The sequence below is a fragment of the Sarcophilus harrisii genome, chromosome 4, assembly GCF_902635505.1.
Source record: "Sarcophilus harrisii chromosome 4, mSarHar1.11, whole genome shotgun sequence".
Lineage (NCBI taxonomy): Eukaryota > Metazoa > Chordata > Mammalia > Dasyuromorphia > Dasyuridae > Sarcophilus > Sarcophilus harrisii.
The window spans coordinates 116,450,509-116,467,834 of record NC_045429.1 but is presented as its reverse complement, the minus strand read 5'-3'; the positions used below and the strand labels follow the sequence as shown (position 1 = coordinate 116,467,834).

The window sequence follows — 17,326 nt, the reverse complement described above, 5'->3', positions numbered from 1 at the left end:
ATTTCTTTTTTTTTTCAAAACTCAATTCAAGCATTTCTGATCTACTGAAGTGCCGTCTTTCCCAGGCTACTTTGTATTTGCTTGTATTTATTCTCTATTTTTCCCTTGAATATCCTTATATATGCACTTCCTGTCTCCACTGAAAGAATTATGTTAGATGTGAGTAAAGATTGTTCTATCCTTTGAATTTGTATCCCCAGCATCTAGAATACATTATGTGTTTAATAAATATTGATTGGTTGAGTATAAGAAGGCTCATAGATCTAATGTAAAAAAAATTTAACATTGAAAATACAATAGCAAAGGGGAAAAAATATCCCAGATACAATTACTAAGATTTATTCCACAGAATATCATTTATGATAGAGGTTGAAGCCTGTTAATTCAGAGAAAATGTCCAAGGGACAGTAAAAAGGCTTATACACTCATATATACAAATATATAGAATATGCACAATAAAGTGCAAGGAGACAAATGACCTTCTGAAATATGATGCCTAAGTGGAACAAAGCAATGTCATAGGTTGATTAAGAGGGGAAAAGAAGCAGCACTAAAAATAATTCAAAATCTATGGAACTTAAGTCCCTTCACTAATACACACCTCAGCTCTTTCTATATCTAAAATAGATGGTTTTTTCATCAATCAATCAATAAAGTTATTAAACACTATGTGTCAGGCACTGGGAATATAAAACAATTACTCAACAAGTATTTATTAGGGATTTGCTATGTCCTAGACACTATGCAAAGCACTAGGGATACCAATAGAAAAACTAGACAATACATAGACTCAAGGAACTTGCATCTCTGAACTGCAGTGATTCCAAAAATTCATTACTTGCTGACCAACTTTTCTGCAGAGGAACCTCTCAACATAACCAAGCTGCTCTGATATTGAACAGATGTTTGAAAATTTTCAAAAGTACAGGACCTGCCAGAGCTTGGGTTTACTGGCATTGCCTTTGAGACCTCAGGATCACTTCTGTACCATGATGAGGCATTTTAGTTAGAATTTAGTTAAGGACTATTATCTGTTAAGAAGATCTACTGACCCATTGTTTGATGAATGGCTGAATAAGTTGTAGGACATTAATGCTATGAATTTCTGTGCCATAACAAATGATATGAAGAATTCAGAGAAGTATGGGAAGATGTATATAATGTGTAGTAATCAGAATCAGGAAGATGATATGATTATAGAAAAATTTTTAAAAATTAAAAAAAATATGATTATAACAATGTAAATGGTCAAACAGTAAAACAATATTAAACAACATGTAATTATTGTAGTCAAGCAAGGCTCCAAAGAAGTTAAGAAAATACACTTTCCCTCTCTTCTTCAGAAAGGTGGGGATTATGGAAATGGATTTTTTGGGAGGTATTGGCCTAGTAGTGAGTCAAAGTAGCCAGGTTTAAGAGTATGTATAGTTTAGTCATTAGAGTTGAATGGGACTGAGTGGATGAAGTTTTCTCAGTTTGAGACTAAATCAAAAGAGCCCTATTTCCAGAGTGGAACATCAGGACTCAAACCCACTCTGGTCCATTAAGATTGGGAACCGTTTACTCTAAGGTTATAAATTGAGAGCAAGATGAACAAGAGAGCAGAACTCCTGACCCTCCCCTGTTCTCAAGAATTTACAATATCCCTCTAAAATATTCCAAGATACCTCACTGACATCTTTTTCTCTGGGTATTCAGACATCCTGTCTCTGGGCTTTTAGGATTTATGGTCTCCCTCCAACCTGACAGAAACTTTGGCGCCCTTAGTGGTTCTTGGTCTTTAGAGAATATTTAAGAGGTTGGCTTTCTCCTATTCATTGCTGGAGGCTGGCTGCTAGATGCAGCATGCTGGATTCTTTGAGATGACAGTCTCCCCAGCCCTGGGACCAACATGGATTCCTTGGTCCCAGTATATCTTTATCTGACTGGATAATTTGAGACGAGAGTCTTGTCCAGTCAATTATACTCTCCAATTAATAAACTATTGAAAACTCTCTAATCTCTCTCCTGCCTCAGTTTCTCCGGCATTACAATTTGGAGGTCCCACAGAGATAAGGGGAAACTGAGTCATGGATTGGAGATTAGAGACCTCTCGGTCTCCACCTGGGCCTGAGAAGGCTCAGGATCTGGGTCTACTCCTTAGGAAAAGATCAGTACTCTGGATACCTCCAGAGCCTCCGGGGAAAAGGAAGAGGTTCTTCAGCCTCAGTATGGCCTAGGATGAACAATGGAATTGATTTGTCATTTGGGAGAGTAAGTCTGTCTGGGTACCTTTGGGTACCATCTAGTTCTGTCTGGGCTGTTGCTAGCAACCTGGTGTCAGAATAAATGCTGATGGGTTTACAAATTTTGAGACGGATATTCTTCCAGGACGCTGGAAAATATCCTCTGGGTTTGTGTTAACTGTGTGTTCTATGTTCTGTGTGATTTGTCTGTCTGTTTTGTTAGTTGAAAAAATTTTAAGAACAATATTGCAACTGTGCTTAGTAAAATGGAGCTCCACGTGTGTTTGTTTGCTTTGCATTTTGTGTGTCTATGTTAAAAATTAGCAAGCTTGTAAGAGATAAGAATTTAGCCTGTGTTGTAGGCTTAGAAAAAATCAAGAGGCTTGAAAAATGTTTCTCACAGGGGCTTGGTATGGCTAGTACTGAGGTGCTGACTCCTGCTCCGTTGCCTTCTCTCACTCCTGTTATCTTAGTAGCTTCCCCTGCGTTGCCTTCTCCTGCTCCCTCCCCTCTTCTCTCTCAGCTGAAAACAGATTTTCTTCAGGTGTGGGCAGAAAATAACCCTCCGGGTCTGGCTGCTCACTATGCACCGGTAGTTGTGCAGCTTCTAGCCACTGCCTCTTCTGTTTCTGTTAAGCAGTACCCTATGTCAAAAGAAGCCCCTTTGGATTCTGGAAGGGAAAAAAAGGAATTCAAGGTGAAACAAACTTCTCTCTGGGGTGGAGGTCCTGGAAACAGCCCCTAGTCTGTTTGCTGATTTAAGAGCTTTGTTAAGTTTTAAGAACAATGATTAAGGAATTTGGGAATTGGTTGTTTGAAAATTTGCTTGTGATTTTAAAACTTTTAACCTGGTGTACTAATTTTGTAAGTAAATGGAATTTGTTCCTTTCTTTGCTTTTCAATTGATAGATCCTGGAGGGGAATTCTCAGGGCAGCTTCGCAAGGAGCATTCTTATTGCTATCTTCTCCTTGCGGGCAACTCGTGCCCTTTTGCAACTCCTTCAATCCTTAGGCTACAGAGTTTCTGCTAAAAAGACTCAGCTCTGCCTTCTCGAAATGTCTTATCTGGGCTATGTTCTCAGATCTGTCCACCGTTCCCTGTCTCCCGAAAGTATCCAGGCTATCTTATCTAAAAAGCAGGTTCGGGAATTCTTGGGAATAGCTGGATAATGTAGATTGTGGATTCCCTCTTTTGCTGAGATAGCAAAACCTCTTTAATCTGCTACAACCGGTCAGGGTCCCCTTGTGTGGGGCTCGGCTGAACAATCTGCCTTTGATCATCTCAGAAACGCCCTCGCCAAAGCCCCGGTCCTACTTTTTGTGGCAGGAGCTAGAGGTATTGCGAAGGGCGTCCTGATCCAAGGCCTGTTGCTTATCTCTCCAAGCGCTTCGATTCTGTAGCAGCTGGATGGCCCCCCTGTCTTAGGGCCATAGCCGCAACTGCTCTGGTAAAGGAAGCTGACAAACTTTCTCTCTATCTCTGCCCCTCTCTCTGTTGAGGATCTACTCAGGTCTGCCCCTGACAGGTGGCTCTCTAATGCCTGCATTACCCACTATCAGGCCCTGCGCTTCTAGATCATCCTAGCCTCACTTTCTCCAAGTCGTCTGCCCTGAACCCTGCCCCCTTGCTCCCAGATCCTGGGGTTCTGACCCGGTTCCTATGCATGACTGCTTCCAACTCCTTGAGGAGTCTCAGTCAGCAAGGTCTGACCTTTCTGACATTCCGCTGAAAAATCCTGACCTGATTCTTTTTACAGACGGGAGCAGTTTTGTTGTGGGGGACACCCGTGTTTCTGGGGCAGCAGTGTTAGACTATCCCTCTCTCTCTACTCTATGGTCTTCTTCCCTCCCCCCTGGATCTTCTGCCCAGAAAGCAGAGATTGTAGCATTGACTCAGGCACTGCGCAATGCAAAGGGTAAATCAGCTAATACACTGACAATCCTTATGCCTTTGCAGCAGCTCATGTCCATGCCTCTCTCTACAAAGAAAGGGACCTGCTGACATCAGCTGGGAGGGAAATTAGGAATAAGGCAGAGATACTTTCCTTATTAAATTCTAGCTGGTTGCCCCGCTCTGTTGATATTATCCACTGTTCAGCTCACCAATCTGGTGAAACAATGGAAGGAGTGGGAAATCGGGCTTCAGATGCAGCAGCTCAGACAGCTGCCACCTCCTCCCCCACTTCTTCCCTTCCTTTGGCAATCCCTCCCCTCCCACCTGTTCCTGTCTACACCCCTGCAGAAGATTCTTTCACATCTCAGAGGGGAAGACAAAGGGAGGGACCTTGGTGGTATAAGGACTTGCATGATTTCACTCATTTGGGGGAAAAGAAAATGCATCAGTTATTGAGCAGATATTATATAAAAGATGTTAGCCAATTGATCAGAAGTTATATATATAGATGCAACACTTGCGCTAGAGTAAATATGAAAAGAATTAAAGAGGCTCGTGTGGGAATCAGGCTTAAGGGACATATCCCAGGGAGAGATGGGAAGCAGATTACACTGAGGTACAGCCATCAACAGCTGGCTACAAATACCTGTTGGTTTTTGTAGATACTTTCTCAGGGTGGACAGAAGCTTTCCCCATCTGAAATGTAACAGCTCTCACAGTGGTTAAGAAAAAAAAAAAGAAAAAAACTTTTAAAAACAGCTGTATTAGTTTGATTCAGTTGTTACCTTCTGAATTATATTAAGTTATTTGTTAACATAAGTTATACTTTAAATCCAGCTCTGCTGGACATGTATCTGTTTTGTAGAGGTTTGGGCTATTCAGGTTTTTTGAAGGAAAAAGGAAAGAGGAATGCAGGTGATTAGGAAGGACTGGTTTGTAGGGCATTTAGAGGTATGCATGGTTTTAGGAAGGTGAAAGAAAGACTTTTGGGAGTAGATGAAGAGGTGGGGGAGGGAGCCACCCACCCCCACTGCCTTCTGCTACTTTACCAAAGGAGAATCTAGGAAGGATTCTTTAAGGAGGTTGTTCAATTATGTAGCTAGAGAGAAAGAGGAAGTTGGAAATGGGTGGATTTGGGAAGAAACCTGATGTTGGGAAAACTGATGGGCTAAATCTTGAAAAGGATCCCCATGTAGGACATTGAGTGGGGAACCTGAGGGAAGTTTTTTTTTCTAGGGAGCAGGAGTGGGGGAAGGGTGGTCACGTGGAGTCCTCTCTTTCCCTCTCCCTCCAAGTGTGTTTCTGCCGTGATTTTTAAAGGAGCAGGCTTACTTTTAGGTTAATTGATTGAATATTTGTTTCTTTGATACATAAATGTTTTCTTGATTGAGGAATATGGTCATGTGATCCATACTTTGATGGGAATATTTCTAAGAGTTTAATTGCTATTTTTAAGAAACTTCTTGAATTCTTTTATGTGGAATTGGGTATTTTGTATAAGTTTAAATTGATTGTAATGGGTTGTCCTGAGGTTATTTAAAGGGCCTCTGACCATAATAGTTTTTTTCTTTGTCCTTTTGAAAATGTTTCTGTTATGGACAATGCAATTTGGGATGTTTTTCTATGTATTGGGTATTTTAAAAGCAAAATGATTTGTATGTATAATGTTCACTCATGTTAACATCTACCTAGATAAGATAATTGTTCTAAGTTGTGAACTTTCTGAGACAAAATTTCTTTCTGTTATTACTATAAGGTTATGATAAATAATTGTTTCAGAGTTATCCGAAATTTGATTAATGAAATCTGTTATTGGAGGTAAAATTTCTTGGGCTTATAGTTAATGCTATTTGGGAGTTTTAAAGCTCCACCCTCTTACAGTTAGTGGGACTATTGATTGGAATAAATCTTAAGTTAAGGCTATTTTATGCTGTATGTGCTGAAAGTTGAGTTTTAATTGCTTATGTTATGTTATGACTTATGTTCTTGCATTTTTCCTTCTGTAACTGATCTCTGTGATCAGAGTAATGGTCAATAGGAACTGATAATGCAATTCAATTATGTCATGCCTTGCTATTTTCAGTCTGGTTATATGTAATCATTGTATCTTAAATACTTGGGCAACTAAGTATTTGGCCTGGTCATCTGTCTGTTACTGGATATTTGTGTTTTGTTTCTTTAAGGTTTCTACATGACAAGAGAGCAATTAACAGGGTTCTGTAAGCCCTTTGCCTGGCCTGTGAAAGCAAACATCTCTTCACATAAGAAACAATTTATTTTGGCCTCCTCATGTTTTGCAGCAGTCTGGTGGGCAGAGTCTTTCTATTTGAGACTGCTCTAATCTTTATTTGTTAGATTTGTGTTTATGCTCTAGATTTTAGACAAATTACAGATGTTGGCTGGCTTCTGGAGCCTCGATCAGCTTTGATCAGCTTTGATTGTCAGCATGGCACACCTACCGTCTCTCTGCATGGAATGCCATTTGCCAGCCTGAAGCAGCAGTTTTCTAAAATGAGACCATGGACTGGACCCTGCATCTACTGTACTTTGGACTGATATGAGGGACTTTGGGAATGTTTGATGACTGACTGTTAAACCTTGCCTGGATCATCTATTACTGTGTGTTTAAGATTTGGGATAGGATTTGTTAAAACTGTGTAATTATTGCTGTTATGTTTGAGGGATTTTTAGAAAATGCTACTGTACTAGTCTGTTATGTATAAGGATTTTGATTCACTCTTGAGATTTATATGGGGAATGGTCATTTGATAATTCCTTTCCATGAGAAAAAAAAAGGGGAGGAAGAGATTTTTTCAAAATACCTGAAAGAATGGGAACCCCTAGCTCCTATTCACTTTGCTTTAGGCATTTCTGCTCCACCCCCTATCTCATTAGTTCAGATTCAATTTGGATGCTTTAGCTTTAGGATCCCTTATTTTGTTAAAATTGCCCTGGCAGACTCAGTTTTGGGGATTATTTTTTTTTAGAAAAGTTTTAGAAATCAGACACCTGACTTAGGACTGGCAGTCTCTCTGATCTGTATTTTTCCAGTCCTGTAACTCCAGTTCATTAATTTATACCTCAGTATTTCAAAGGACCTTGTTTGATATCTGGCATCTAAAAGTTTGGAGTTTGCCTGCCTTGATGGGCTAACTGTGCATAATCTGCTCAGAAATCTGATCCTTTCTGCAGCCCCATTTGTTCTTCTGGGTGGGGACAAGTAAAGCTACTCCAAGCCTCACCCTTCCCCAATGGAGAGGGCTGCCCCTCTGGATGGGCAGAACGACTGCCTTGAGCCCTGCTGCTAGTTAAGTGCACAAATGACCACAGACCTAACTGTCCATCTCAAACTGGGTTCTCTGGCTAAGATGGTTCTCCAGAACTGTAGAGGACCTGATATGCTTGCTGATATGCAACAAGGGAGACTTCGTACAGCTGTTAACTCTGGGGTTATCAGGGAGAGACTTGCTCTTGCCATATGAGTCCTTACATTTTTCTAGTTTTATTTTGGGTGCTAAGACCTCCTGGGTATCTAGAGGAAGGTGCTAATATTCAAAGGTTTGAATATTTAGGAGAAAGAGTGTGGAATGTTATGCTATAGTTCTCTTTAACTGTTCTGACTCGGTTTCCCTGAACTAGTTTCCTTTGTCTCAGTTTCCTTAACTGTTCTGTCAATCCCCTTAGTTGTAAAAACCCACTCTGGTCCATTAAGATTGGGAACCGTTTACCCTAAGGTTATAAATTGATAGCAAGATAAACAAGAAGACCAGACCTCCTGTCCTCAAGAATTTACAATATCTCTCAAGACCTCACTGACACCTTTATATCTGGGTATTCAGATATCCTGTCTCTGGGCTTTTAGGATTTATGGTCTCCCCCCATCCTGACAGAAGCCTTCCCACCTTCTGGTTCTTTGTTTCTAGGGGGCATTTAAGGAATTGGGCAGCTCCTATTGACTGCTGGATTCTTTGAGATGACAGTCTACCCAGCCCTGAGACCAACATGGATTCCTTTGTCCCAGTATATCTTTATCTCTGTCTGACTGTATAATTTGAGACGAGAGTCCTGTCCAGTCAATTATACTCTGCAATTAATAAAATATTGAAAACTCTCTAATCTCTCCTACCTCAGTTTCTCTGGCATTATAATTCTAAATAAAATCTCAACACATTCCAAAAGTGCTTTGAAATTGCTATGAAGCATTATAAACATGAGGGACTGATGATGAACATAACAATTAAAAATAAAGAGCTTTTTAATTCTTGTATTTGATTAGATGCCCTGTAGTGTATAGATATGTCCTCATGTGAGTTTATGTGAGCTTGTGTGGACATATATGAACTGCACTTGAAAGAATATAAAACAATGCTAAAATACTGATAATCTTAAGGAGGAGCTGAGCAATTGGATTACTATAGTAACTATCATGGATAGCATCAACTCAGTCATCTCAAAAAGCTTGCATCCACAAACACATCTTAGTTCTGTTTTTATTTTAAAAAATACATTTAAAAAAAATTCATTTTTATTGTAGCACCATTAAACATCCACCACTTTAAAAAAATACACATTAATGCACATAAATTATTGGGAAATTTCACATGCAAGTTAATAACAAGTTATCAAACGTTAGCATTGGAGAGATTTATACAAAACTTCTCCCTAATGTCAGTTACATTTTGGAAGAATAAAAACTGTCCATGAGAATCAACAAAAATTTTTAGGCAACAAAACTCCACAATACTGTAACAAAAGCTCACAATTTCACTAAGATTTCCTTCTCCCCCCCCCACTCCCCACCCTGCCTTGGAAAAATATTATGCTGTTAAGATGGGCTTTCACCACAAATCACAGCCCAGGAACAATTTCTGGGAATCATTTCTGATTCCTCTCTTAGGAGGATAAAATCTTCTGGACCAGAATAAAATACCTGAACTATCAATCACTAAACATATATATCCTGCATTAATGAGACTTTAGCATAACCCCAATTTTTAAATCCTACAGGAATGTTTACAGTTTGACTATGGTTTTGTCTGTCAGTAGTTCCCCCATCCTATCCTACTTGAAAGGCACAAATACATGGAATAGCTCAGATAGAAGGCACAGAAGCACTATGGACCTGCAGAACAACATAGCCAGGGATCGACTGATCACATGCCTGAGGGAAAAAAAAATCTAAGAAAATTTTCCCTACTTTAAAAACATTATGAAGATGGTAAAAAAGTAAAACATCAATGTTGAAATTTTGATTCTACAGAAGATAATATACTGAATATTTAAAAATGAAAGAATGGGGAAAAGGATCAAGTTAAACATAAATAACTGGGAAGTTTTTTGTTTTATTTTATAAGATAGCAAAATTGGATGTTTCTTCGATATCTTACAAAAATAGACAATTAGATTAATTCTTTTTCTGTCTTTAGTTGGGCTAAATTGACTAGACAGATAATATTGAATTTAAGCTATTGATCATGAAGCACTGAGGTAATTAGCTGAATTCTTCATGTCTATGAAATAGATGTGTGTATTTTGTCAACTTCTAGCTTTTTGTTTCAGTGCTTAAATAAAACAGATAAGAGCATGATCAAAATCAAAAGGTTACTTCACAATAAAAAATTTTTGAAAATGAAATTCTCCAGAACAATGATTATTTTTTAAAAAAAGAATCTGTTCATTTCATAAAATCAGATTATCAGAATCGAAGGGACTTTGTGTCATTTAATTCCAATGATTTGGTGCAGATATTTCCAACACACTACCAAGTTTCTACTTGAACACTCCTAGTGACAGAGGCACTATTATAAGACAGGCCATTATATGTGAACATCTCTAATTGTCATAATTTTTTTTATATTAGGTCAAAATCTGCCTCATGTGTTTACTCCTTACTGGTCTTAGCCCCACAAATTTTCCTAATTCCTATGTCTCTTGATTTATTAAGAAATAGTTTTTTTTAATCAGGGAAGAAAACATGATGGTAAATATATAGACATCATAAAGATTGTGACAGAAGATATCAACAGGATCATTCAGTAAAATACTTTTCATCTTCCTCCTATTTTATAGATAAGAAAAATAGGTCCCAGAGAGGATGCAATTTGTCCAAGGTCAATCCCAAATTCCAAACCTAGTTCTCTTTCCACTATGTCAGGTTGCTTTTACTTAGTTACCTAATTTTGAATTGATCATTTTCTAGGACTGGATGCAATACAAGCCATCTCTTTCCTAATATGTTTGCTTAAATAATTTATCTGCTTTTTGGATTTTTATTAATAACATGGGAAAGAGTATGATGTAATAAAATTGCTTTGATAGAAGTGAAGCACAGTGGTACTAATTCTGAATCTTAACATTCATTTAATAAAGAGCCACCTATCATTAGGGATCTTGTCTTTTGTCTACAGGCAGCACAAGATACATACAAGAATACTCCCAAAGCTCTTAAATCAGATTACTGACATTCAAATCCTGCCTATAATTAATTACAACTTGTGTGATCTTGATCATAGGAAGTCACAGAACTTCCTGTTTCCTCAACTACTAGATGATGGGGATTGAACTAGATGGTTTCATAAACACCTTTGCAGTGCTAAATCGCTTCTTATTCTAAAAATAAAGTTTGAAGATAAAAGCAGACTATTTTTTTGAACTGGTGCCAAAATAATGTAAAGGGTATTTTTTCTCATGTTAAGTCTGGTGCATGATTATTAAGTTTCTGCTTGAATACTCTCAGAGGCAGTCCATTCTACTTTGTAAATATCTCCTTTTGTCATAAAAATTGTCATGTTAAAACAAAATCTGCCTCATATAATCCCTCATTATTGGTCCTAACTCCACAGATTTTCTTGCTTCTTGTACTTCCTGATTTATATTGACTATGCTTGACTAAGTCAAGCCATGAGCATTTTAATAAGCACCTACTATGTGTCAGGCACTGTGCTAAGGGCTAAATGTAACCCACCAGATAGCTGTAAGATATGAAATAATGCTATACTCTTATTGTATGACAAACATCGTGATAATATCAGCTAACCTCTAATTAACCCACATCAAAGATTCTCAGAGTTTATATAAATTATTTGCCTTTGAAAAACAAAATCATTTTCAGGTATAGCCCTAGACAAGGAAAAAAAAAATCAAACTGAGAGATATTTGCCTGGCTTCGAGGAAGTGTTTTGTTGCTGTTGACAGGGATAGTTCAGCAGATGGAAGTAGGATGGGGAAGTGTCAAGATTAGAGGGAAATTCTCCTACATATAAAGGACGAGGTAAAAAGTGGAGAAGGGGAAAGTCAGAGAAATCTTAAGTGCAATGTTTTATTACATCAGAAAAAAAATCTAACCAGAAATGTAAAAGAATATATTTCATTATTGTCCAACTATTTAGCATTCTTGATAGTATCAACCAATGTGTCAAACTGAATAGAAGCAGTGCATTAATATTTGTTAATAAATTGTTTAATTTTAGTAGTAGGAACGGGAGATATTTTCTTAAGATGCACTTAACTATCTTGGAGATAGTTTTCCCTTACATTTCAAAATAGGTTTCCCACAGAATTTATATATATATATATCTATATCTATATCTACATATCTATATATCTATATATATATATGCACACACACACATAAACACATGTATATATATGTATATACACACATATAATTTTAAAAACTATTTGGATGCAAGCCAAAATACAATATATTAATACAGTTTTCACATAAAACTATGCCACATCAGTGTTGACAGAATGTTGGAAATGTTAAATTCTTATTGAAATTAGTAAGAAAAGCCCAGTTGTTTCTTTGGTTGCAGGCTTGCCACTCTTGTGAATAATATTTAAAGTAGTAGAATGTGTCCAAAATATTCGCACTATCAACTTCATATGGTTTCTCTAGTTTGTATCCATTTGTATCATGCCCTTACATTTTTTTAAAAGTTCAATTTTGCAAAAGAAACTTTTTGAAAGCTATAAAGTGCATATTGCCATCTCTACCAAAAGGGTAAAAATACTCTTTGGAGGATAAAAACCCATGCAGACAGTTTTCAATTTATCTCTCTCATGACAGAAGACGTGAGAAAATAAGATATATTTTTCAAGAAGTAACAAGTGGACAATTCCATTATTTTATCTGCACTAGTGTAATTGTTCCTGCCTTTAAAACTCACTAAGAGAATAGGAAATATGCTATATTAAATTGGAAAAGCTATTACCTTTACCAACTTTACATTACAGGAGTTTTTTGTGCATAGTAAGAGGACTCACTTAAATTGCCTAAAGAAGTTTTATGTTTCATCTAACCTGTCATCTGTCCTGGGAAACTGTAAGTTTATCTAATTCCTAAAACTTTAGTGAAACACTGTCCTTATCTTTATACCCCATAAAAATACTGATATTTGAATAATAATTAACACCTTGGAGTGGCCTTCAACAATAATAAAATTGGAATCCTATTTTAATTGTGTCTATTTCAATTGGATTGGAGGTTCAGAAACAAAAGAAAATTTCAAACCCCTCAGAATATATTCAAAATTGAAATTAATATATCTGAATTTTCCCTTCTAACATAAGTTTCTATCAAATTGCCAAAATAGGAAGTTAAAATAAATATATGAAAATGTGTAATTATAGGAAAAACAATCATCTGAACCGAGCATGAAAGTACAAAGTAGCTTATTTATTCAGTAGGAATGAAAACTAAAATGTTTTATATTTTAAATCTGGATAATATCCATCTTCTCCTAGTCAAGATATATGTAATGTGACCCATATGCATGGATCCCTGCACTATGGAATCACTTCAGATGAACAAGTAGGACTTGGCCAAAGAAATGAATGAGAGCAGCTCCAAATGGATTGACTGTTGAAAACAAGAAATGCATGCTGCCTCAAATATGACTTTATTTTCCTGCAATGTTAAGTGAAAAAAACTTTACTCAATATTTCTTGACCCTATAGCTGTGGTTGTCTTCATTAAAAAAGAAAGATCGAAAGAAAAGAGAATCACTTTTTTTTCTCCACCTCTGAAGCAAATATATTATAAAGAAAAAAAAAATTTCTTTTGTTGAACTCAATGATCTCTTCTACTGTTCCTGAGAGTCTTTTCCAGCTTATTAAGACCCCATTTTATTCTCTATCAAAGAGAAGATGTAAGAGAGATGGAAGGACAGAATAGAACACTACTGTGAAATTCATTATTGATGATTCAGAAAAGCACAACAGTAAAGCTTATATTATCCAGAGTTCACCTCAGAGTATACTAAAACAACTCAGTCAAAAATGATTCCCAAAAAAGGGTCAGGGTAAGGAGGAGAGAATATTCAAATCCCAGTTCTTAAAAAAATTTGAATTAGTCTCTAGCTCATATTGTCTCTACACTTTTTTAATTTACTTCAGGAAATAAAAGTTCAAACTAATGTTCTTGACTAAAGGGAAGATGCTCAGATAAACACATAGGTTTACAGGTTAATAGGTCAACAGGTTAACCATATTCACCTGCATAGTTTAGGTAGGGTAGGGTAGGAAGTGCTTGTGAATCTTAAAATTGCCCAAATTTTTTAAAAGGACTTCATCCCTTATTTTAACACATTATTACATTACTAATTTTGGTTATTGGTCACCATTCAGGAAATAGACAAGGATAAGCATGAGGTGACTGGTGGTTAAGCTGCTTTTCTCAATCAGTTGACTTTCAAAGCTGAGACCAAATTAAAAATGGGTGCTATTGACAAAGATCAGATCTCCTTGTTTCTCTTTAGCGGCTGGCCCACTATCACCATGACATTCTGCTTCGATGATAATTGCAGCTGTGTCATTTCGACTTAAGCCATCACTTCTATATGTTGCAGTTGGAGGACAACCATTGGGCTCTGCACAACCATTGATGTGAGTAAGGGATTGCATCTCTGGAGGGCAACAGAGATGATTCACACATGCTTTGGAGATGCACAGTGAATTACAGAGGAGCATCCATCCAGTCCTGCTCCAAGGATTCCTCCTGGTCCACATATTCTGGCTGGATGGTTACATTATGGATCCCTGCACTGTGGAAAATTTTGACCTGATTCATAGATAACTTGAGCTGCTTTACTCTTCCCTTGGCAGCCTTGTATTCCTTCCCCTCAAAAATAAAATTCTAGTGCCTTGCCATATGGGTACTATACTTAGAATGGTCACTTGATCAGTTTCATTCCTATTGCAATTCAAATGATCCACAAGAATCAGCCACTCCAGAATGGACTACAGGGATGCACCACCATGTCCAGTCTAAAGTTTAGTCTAATCATTACTATGTTTCCCAAAGTCAAGAATAGGTTTTTCTGTCTTTGGGGGGACCCAGTCCCTAAATGTTGGCTCTAATGCTGCTAAGGGAAGGTTCTGACAAAATTCTATCTAGATAAAAACTACCCTAGAGCAGAAAATTTAAACTTTGAGATGGGAGAGGGGAGCATTATTTTTTGGCAGAAAGATGTTTTTAATGCAAAACAAAATTACAAAAGGAAAGAAATTATATTGAAATAATCATTTTTTTTTTTCTTTCAAAATATCAAGTTGAGAAACCCTGCCTAAACCAATGCTGATTCTATGATCATGAGTTTAGATGGCAGGACAACTCAAAATATAGTGGTGGAAACATTAAACCATCAACTCTCGACTTTCACTGGGACCTTCAGGGTTGTACTTGAAAGAAATTTCATGGGAGGAAAATTTGGATTCCAGGGCCTCAGGGGTCTCACACTCTAGAAAAACCTGCCTTGGCAATTTCCAGGGTCTCACATTCCTGAAGATGAAGCTTGAAACTGATCAACTGATGAAAATACTAGTCTCCAATATATCATAGATTAAAGGTGTAGTCCAATTCCAACACACACACACACAAACACCTTAGAGATGAGTTAGAAGCACAGAATAGTCAAATAACTTGCACAATGTGATTAATACAGATAGTAAGCAGAAAAAGGAAAGATTAGAATCCAGCTCATCCAACTTTAAATCAATAGTCTTTCCATTAAACTACAATGCTTCTATGATTCTACCAAAAAGAGACTATACTATAGGATTAGGGAAAATTAGGAGAAGCAAAAAGAAGAGTAATAATTAGCAAATGTGTTCAACTACGGGATATGATCAGTGTCACTCTAAAATTGAGCTATAATATCCCTTTAGAAGCAATGAGGAAATAAGAAACTAGGGGAACCAATTACACTTGTAAGTGCAATTTGAATATTTTCAGACAAATTTCTCCTCTCCTGAAAACCAATGGAAATAAAGAACAATTGTGGAAGTATGCGTTATCGAAAAGATTGTCCTTTCATAAAGATCTTAGAATAACATACCTCTGATACTCTAGGGCTTCCGACTTTTTCTTTTTTTTTCATAATCTTCTCTTGAGGTTCATTCTGGGTGTTAACAAAACCCTCCTCCCCTGCCCCTAAAATTTGAGAAATGAGGGAAGAAATGATCATCCTTATAAATTAAATAAAAAAGAATGCTATTTTTTCAAATTTTGAGTATGTGTGATAGAGATGAATAAAGGCAAAGACAAAAAAAAGGAAAATAAAATCCTATGAATTGAGTTGAGCGCAGTAAATTAAGACAAGAAATGAATGGGGGACCAATAGAAGGGGAAAAAAAGGAAAGGAAAAAGGGCTGAATGGGAAGAAGAAAAGAAGAATAAGATATGCAGAGGATGCAACTGAAAAGCACCTGCTTCACGCGGCTGCAGAGTCACCCTTTTCTCCGCCTTCCGAGGGTTGGAGGCCACCCGGAGAGTTAAGGCCGAATCCGAACCCGGTACTCCAGCAGTTGGCACAGACAGCTGCTGCTGCTGCGCGCTTACTGCCTCCGGAGGTGCCGAGGGACCTCTTTTGCTGCCATTCAGACGTCGCCGGCGGCGGCCACAGGTGAACCAGGAGGAACAGTCCTGGAAGATCAGCAAGCCCACCACGTTGACCGCCAGTCCCAGGGCCCCTACGATGAGCACTAGTTCTGGATCATCAATACGCTCTGGCCGGGCCAGGCGCAGGATGGCCTCCACGAAAATGGTGAAACACAAGGCTGTGAGGAAGACGGCGTTGCTCAATGTCCCCACTACCTCTGCTCGCCTGTAGCCGTGAGTGGCTCGGGCACCTGGGTGTGTCGGCGAGAGATGAACTCGGCGGTGAGCCCCACGCAGAACGAGATCAGATCGGACAGCATGTTAAAAGAGTCCGAGATAAGAGCGATGGAATTGCCCAGATAGCCCGACACCAGCTCAGCCACGAAGAAACCGGTGGTGAGCACCAGCATGAAGATCAACCTGCAAGTCTTGCCCGAGTAGCGGCCCATCTCCTCCGAAGCCCAGCGGCGGGAAGGGTTCGCTGACCTTCTAACTGTGGCTGAGCTCAATTATATTCACCATGCCGGCCCACCGCAGCTGGGGATTCCCTGCAGCTCACCGCCGCCGCGCCGGCTTTTGGAGAGGGGCGCACGGAGGGGTAAGTCCCGGGGTGGCTGCGGGCTATGTAGGCCTGGGCAACAAGTGCGACCGCAGACCCTGCCTGACTCTGAAAGAGCCCTGAGTACCGGCCGTCAGGCTTTCAGCAGCCAACGCTACCCTTTGGCTTTTTTTTTTATAAGACAGAGAAGAGCGCCCCTAGCCTCCAAACGTTCAGTTGAAAGGAGTGGCCCAGTGGCTGCTGTCATTAGAACACCGCCTCCCTCTACCCTTTAGCCCTTTATAGCTATATACTTATACTTATACTGGAGAGGCTCCTGATAGTCTAATGATATCTAAAATGGATAAAGACCAGGAAGCTTCTCCCCTGAAGGGCCATGGTGATACTGAGAGTAGCTTTCAATTATTTTTTATTGCTTTGACTGAGAGAATATATGGACATGGTAAGAGAGAAAAAGAACAGGAAACATGAAGAGAGGTGAGAGGAAGGAGAGGGAATGAGAGGAAGAAAGGGAAAGAAAGGTAATGTATCACTATGAGAGAAAAGAAGGAAATGTAATGAGAGGGAACAGAGGAGAAGAGAAGAAAAGGGAGGAAAAACATAATAAGTGGGAGAAAGGAGAAAATGAATAAAATGTGGGCTTTAATTGAAAGCATAATGTATAGGCTTTAATTACAGTGAGAAATTTGGGTAGGACATACAAGTTATTAGATTTTCTTTTATCTGTATCCATCTGTCCTGTCATCATCATTATTATCATTATCATC

General features: G+C 38.3%; 1 protein-coding gene across 1 annotated transcript; it reads right to left on the bottom strand.

The window, feature by feature from the left end:
• Positions 1-13,134: 13,134 nt before the first annotated feature.
• LOC116419117 (zinc transporter 10-like) lies at positions 13,135-16,838 on the bottom strand. Its single transcript, XM_031937385.1, is given in 3 exon segments — positions 13,135-15,553; positions 15,829-16,254; positions 16,257-16,838. Coding segments are annotated over 3 exon segments (759 nt in total). The 5' UTR covers positions 16,450-16,838; the 3' UTR covers positions 13,135-15,413.
• Between the last annotated feature and the right edge of the window lie 488 nt (positions 16,839-17,326).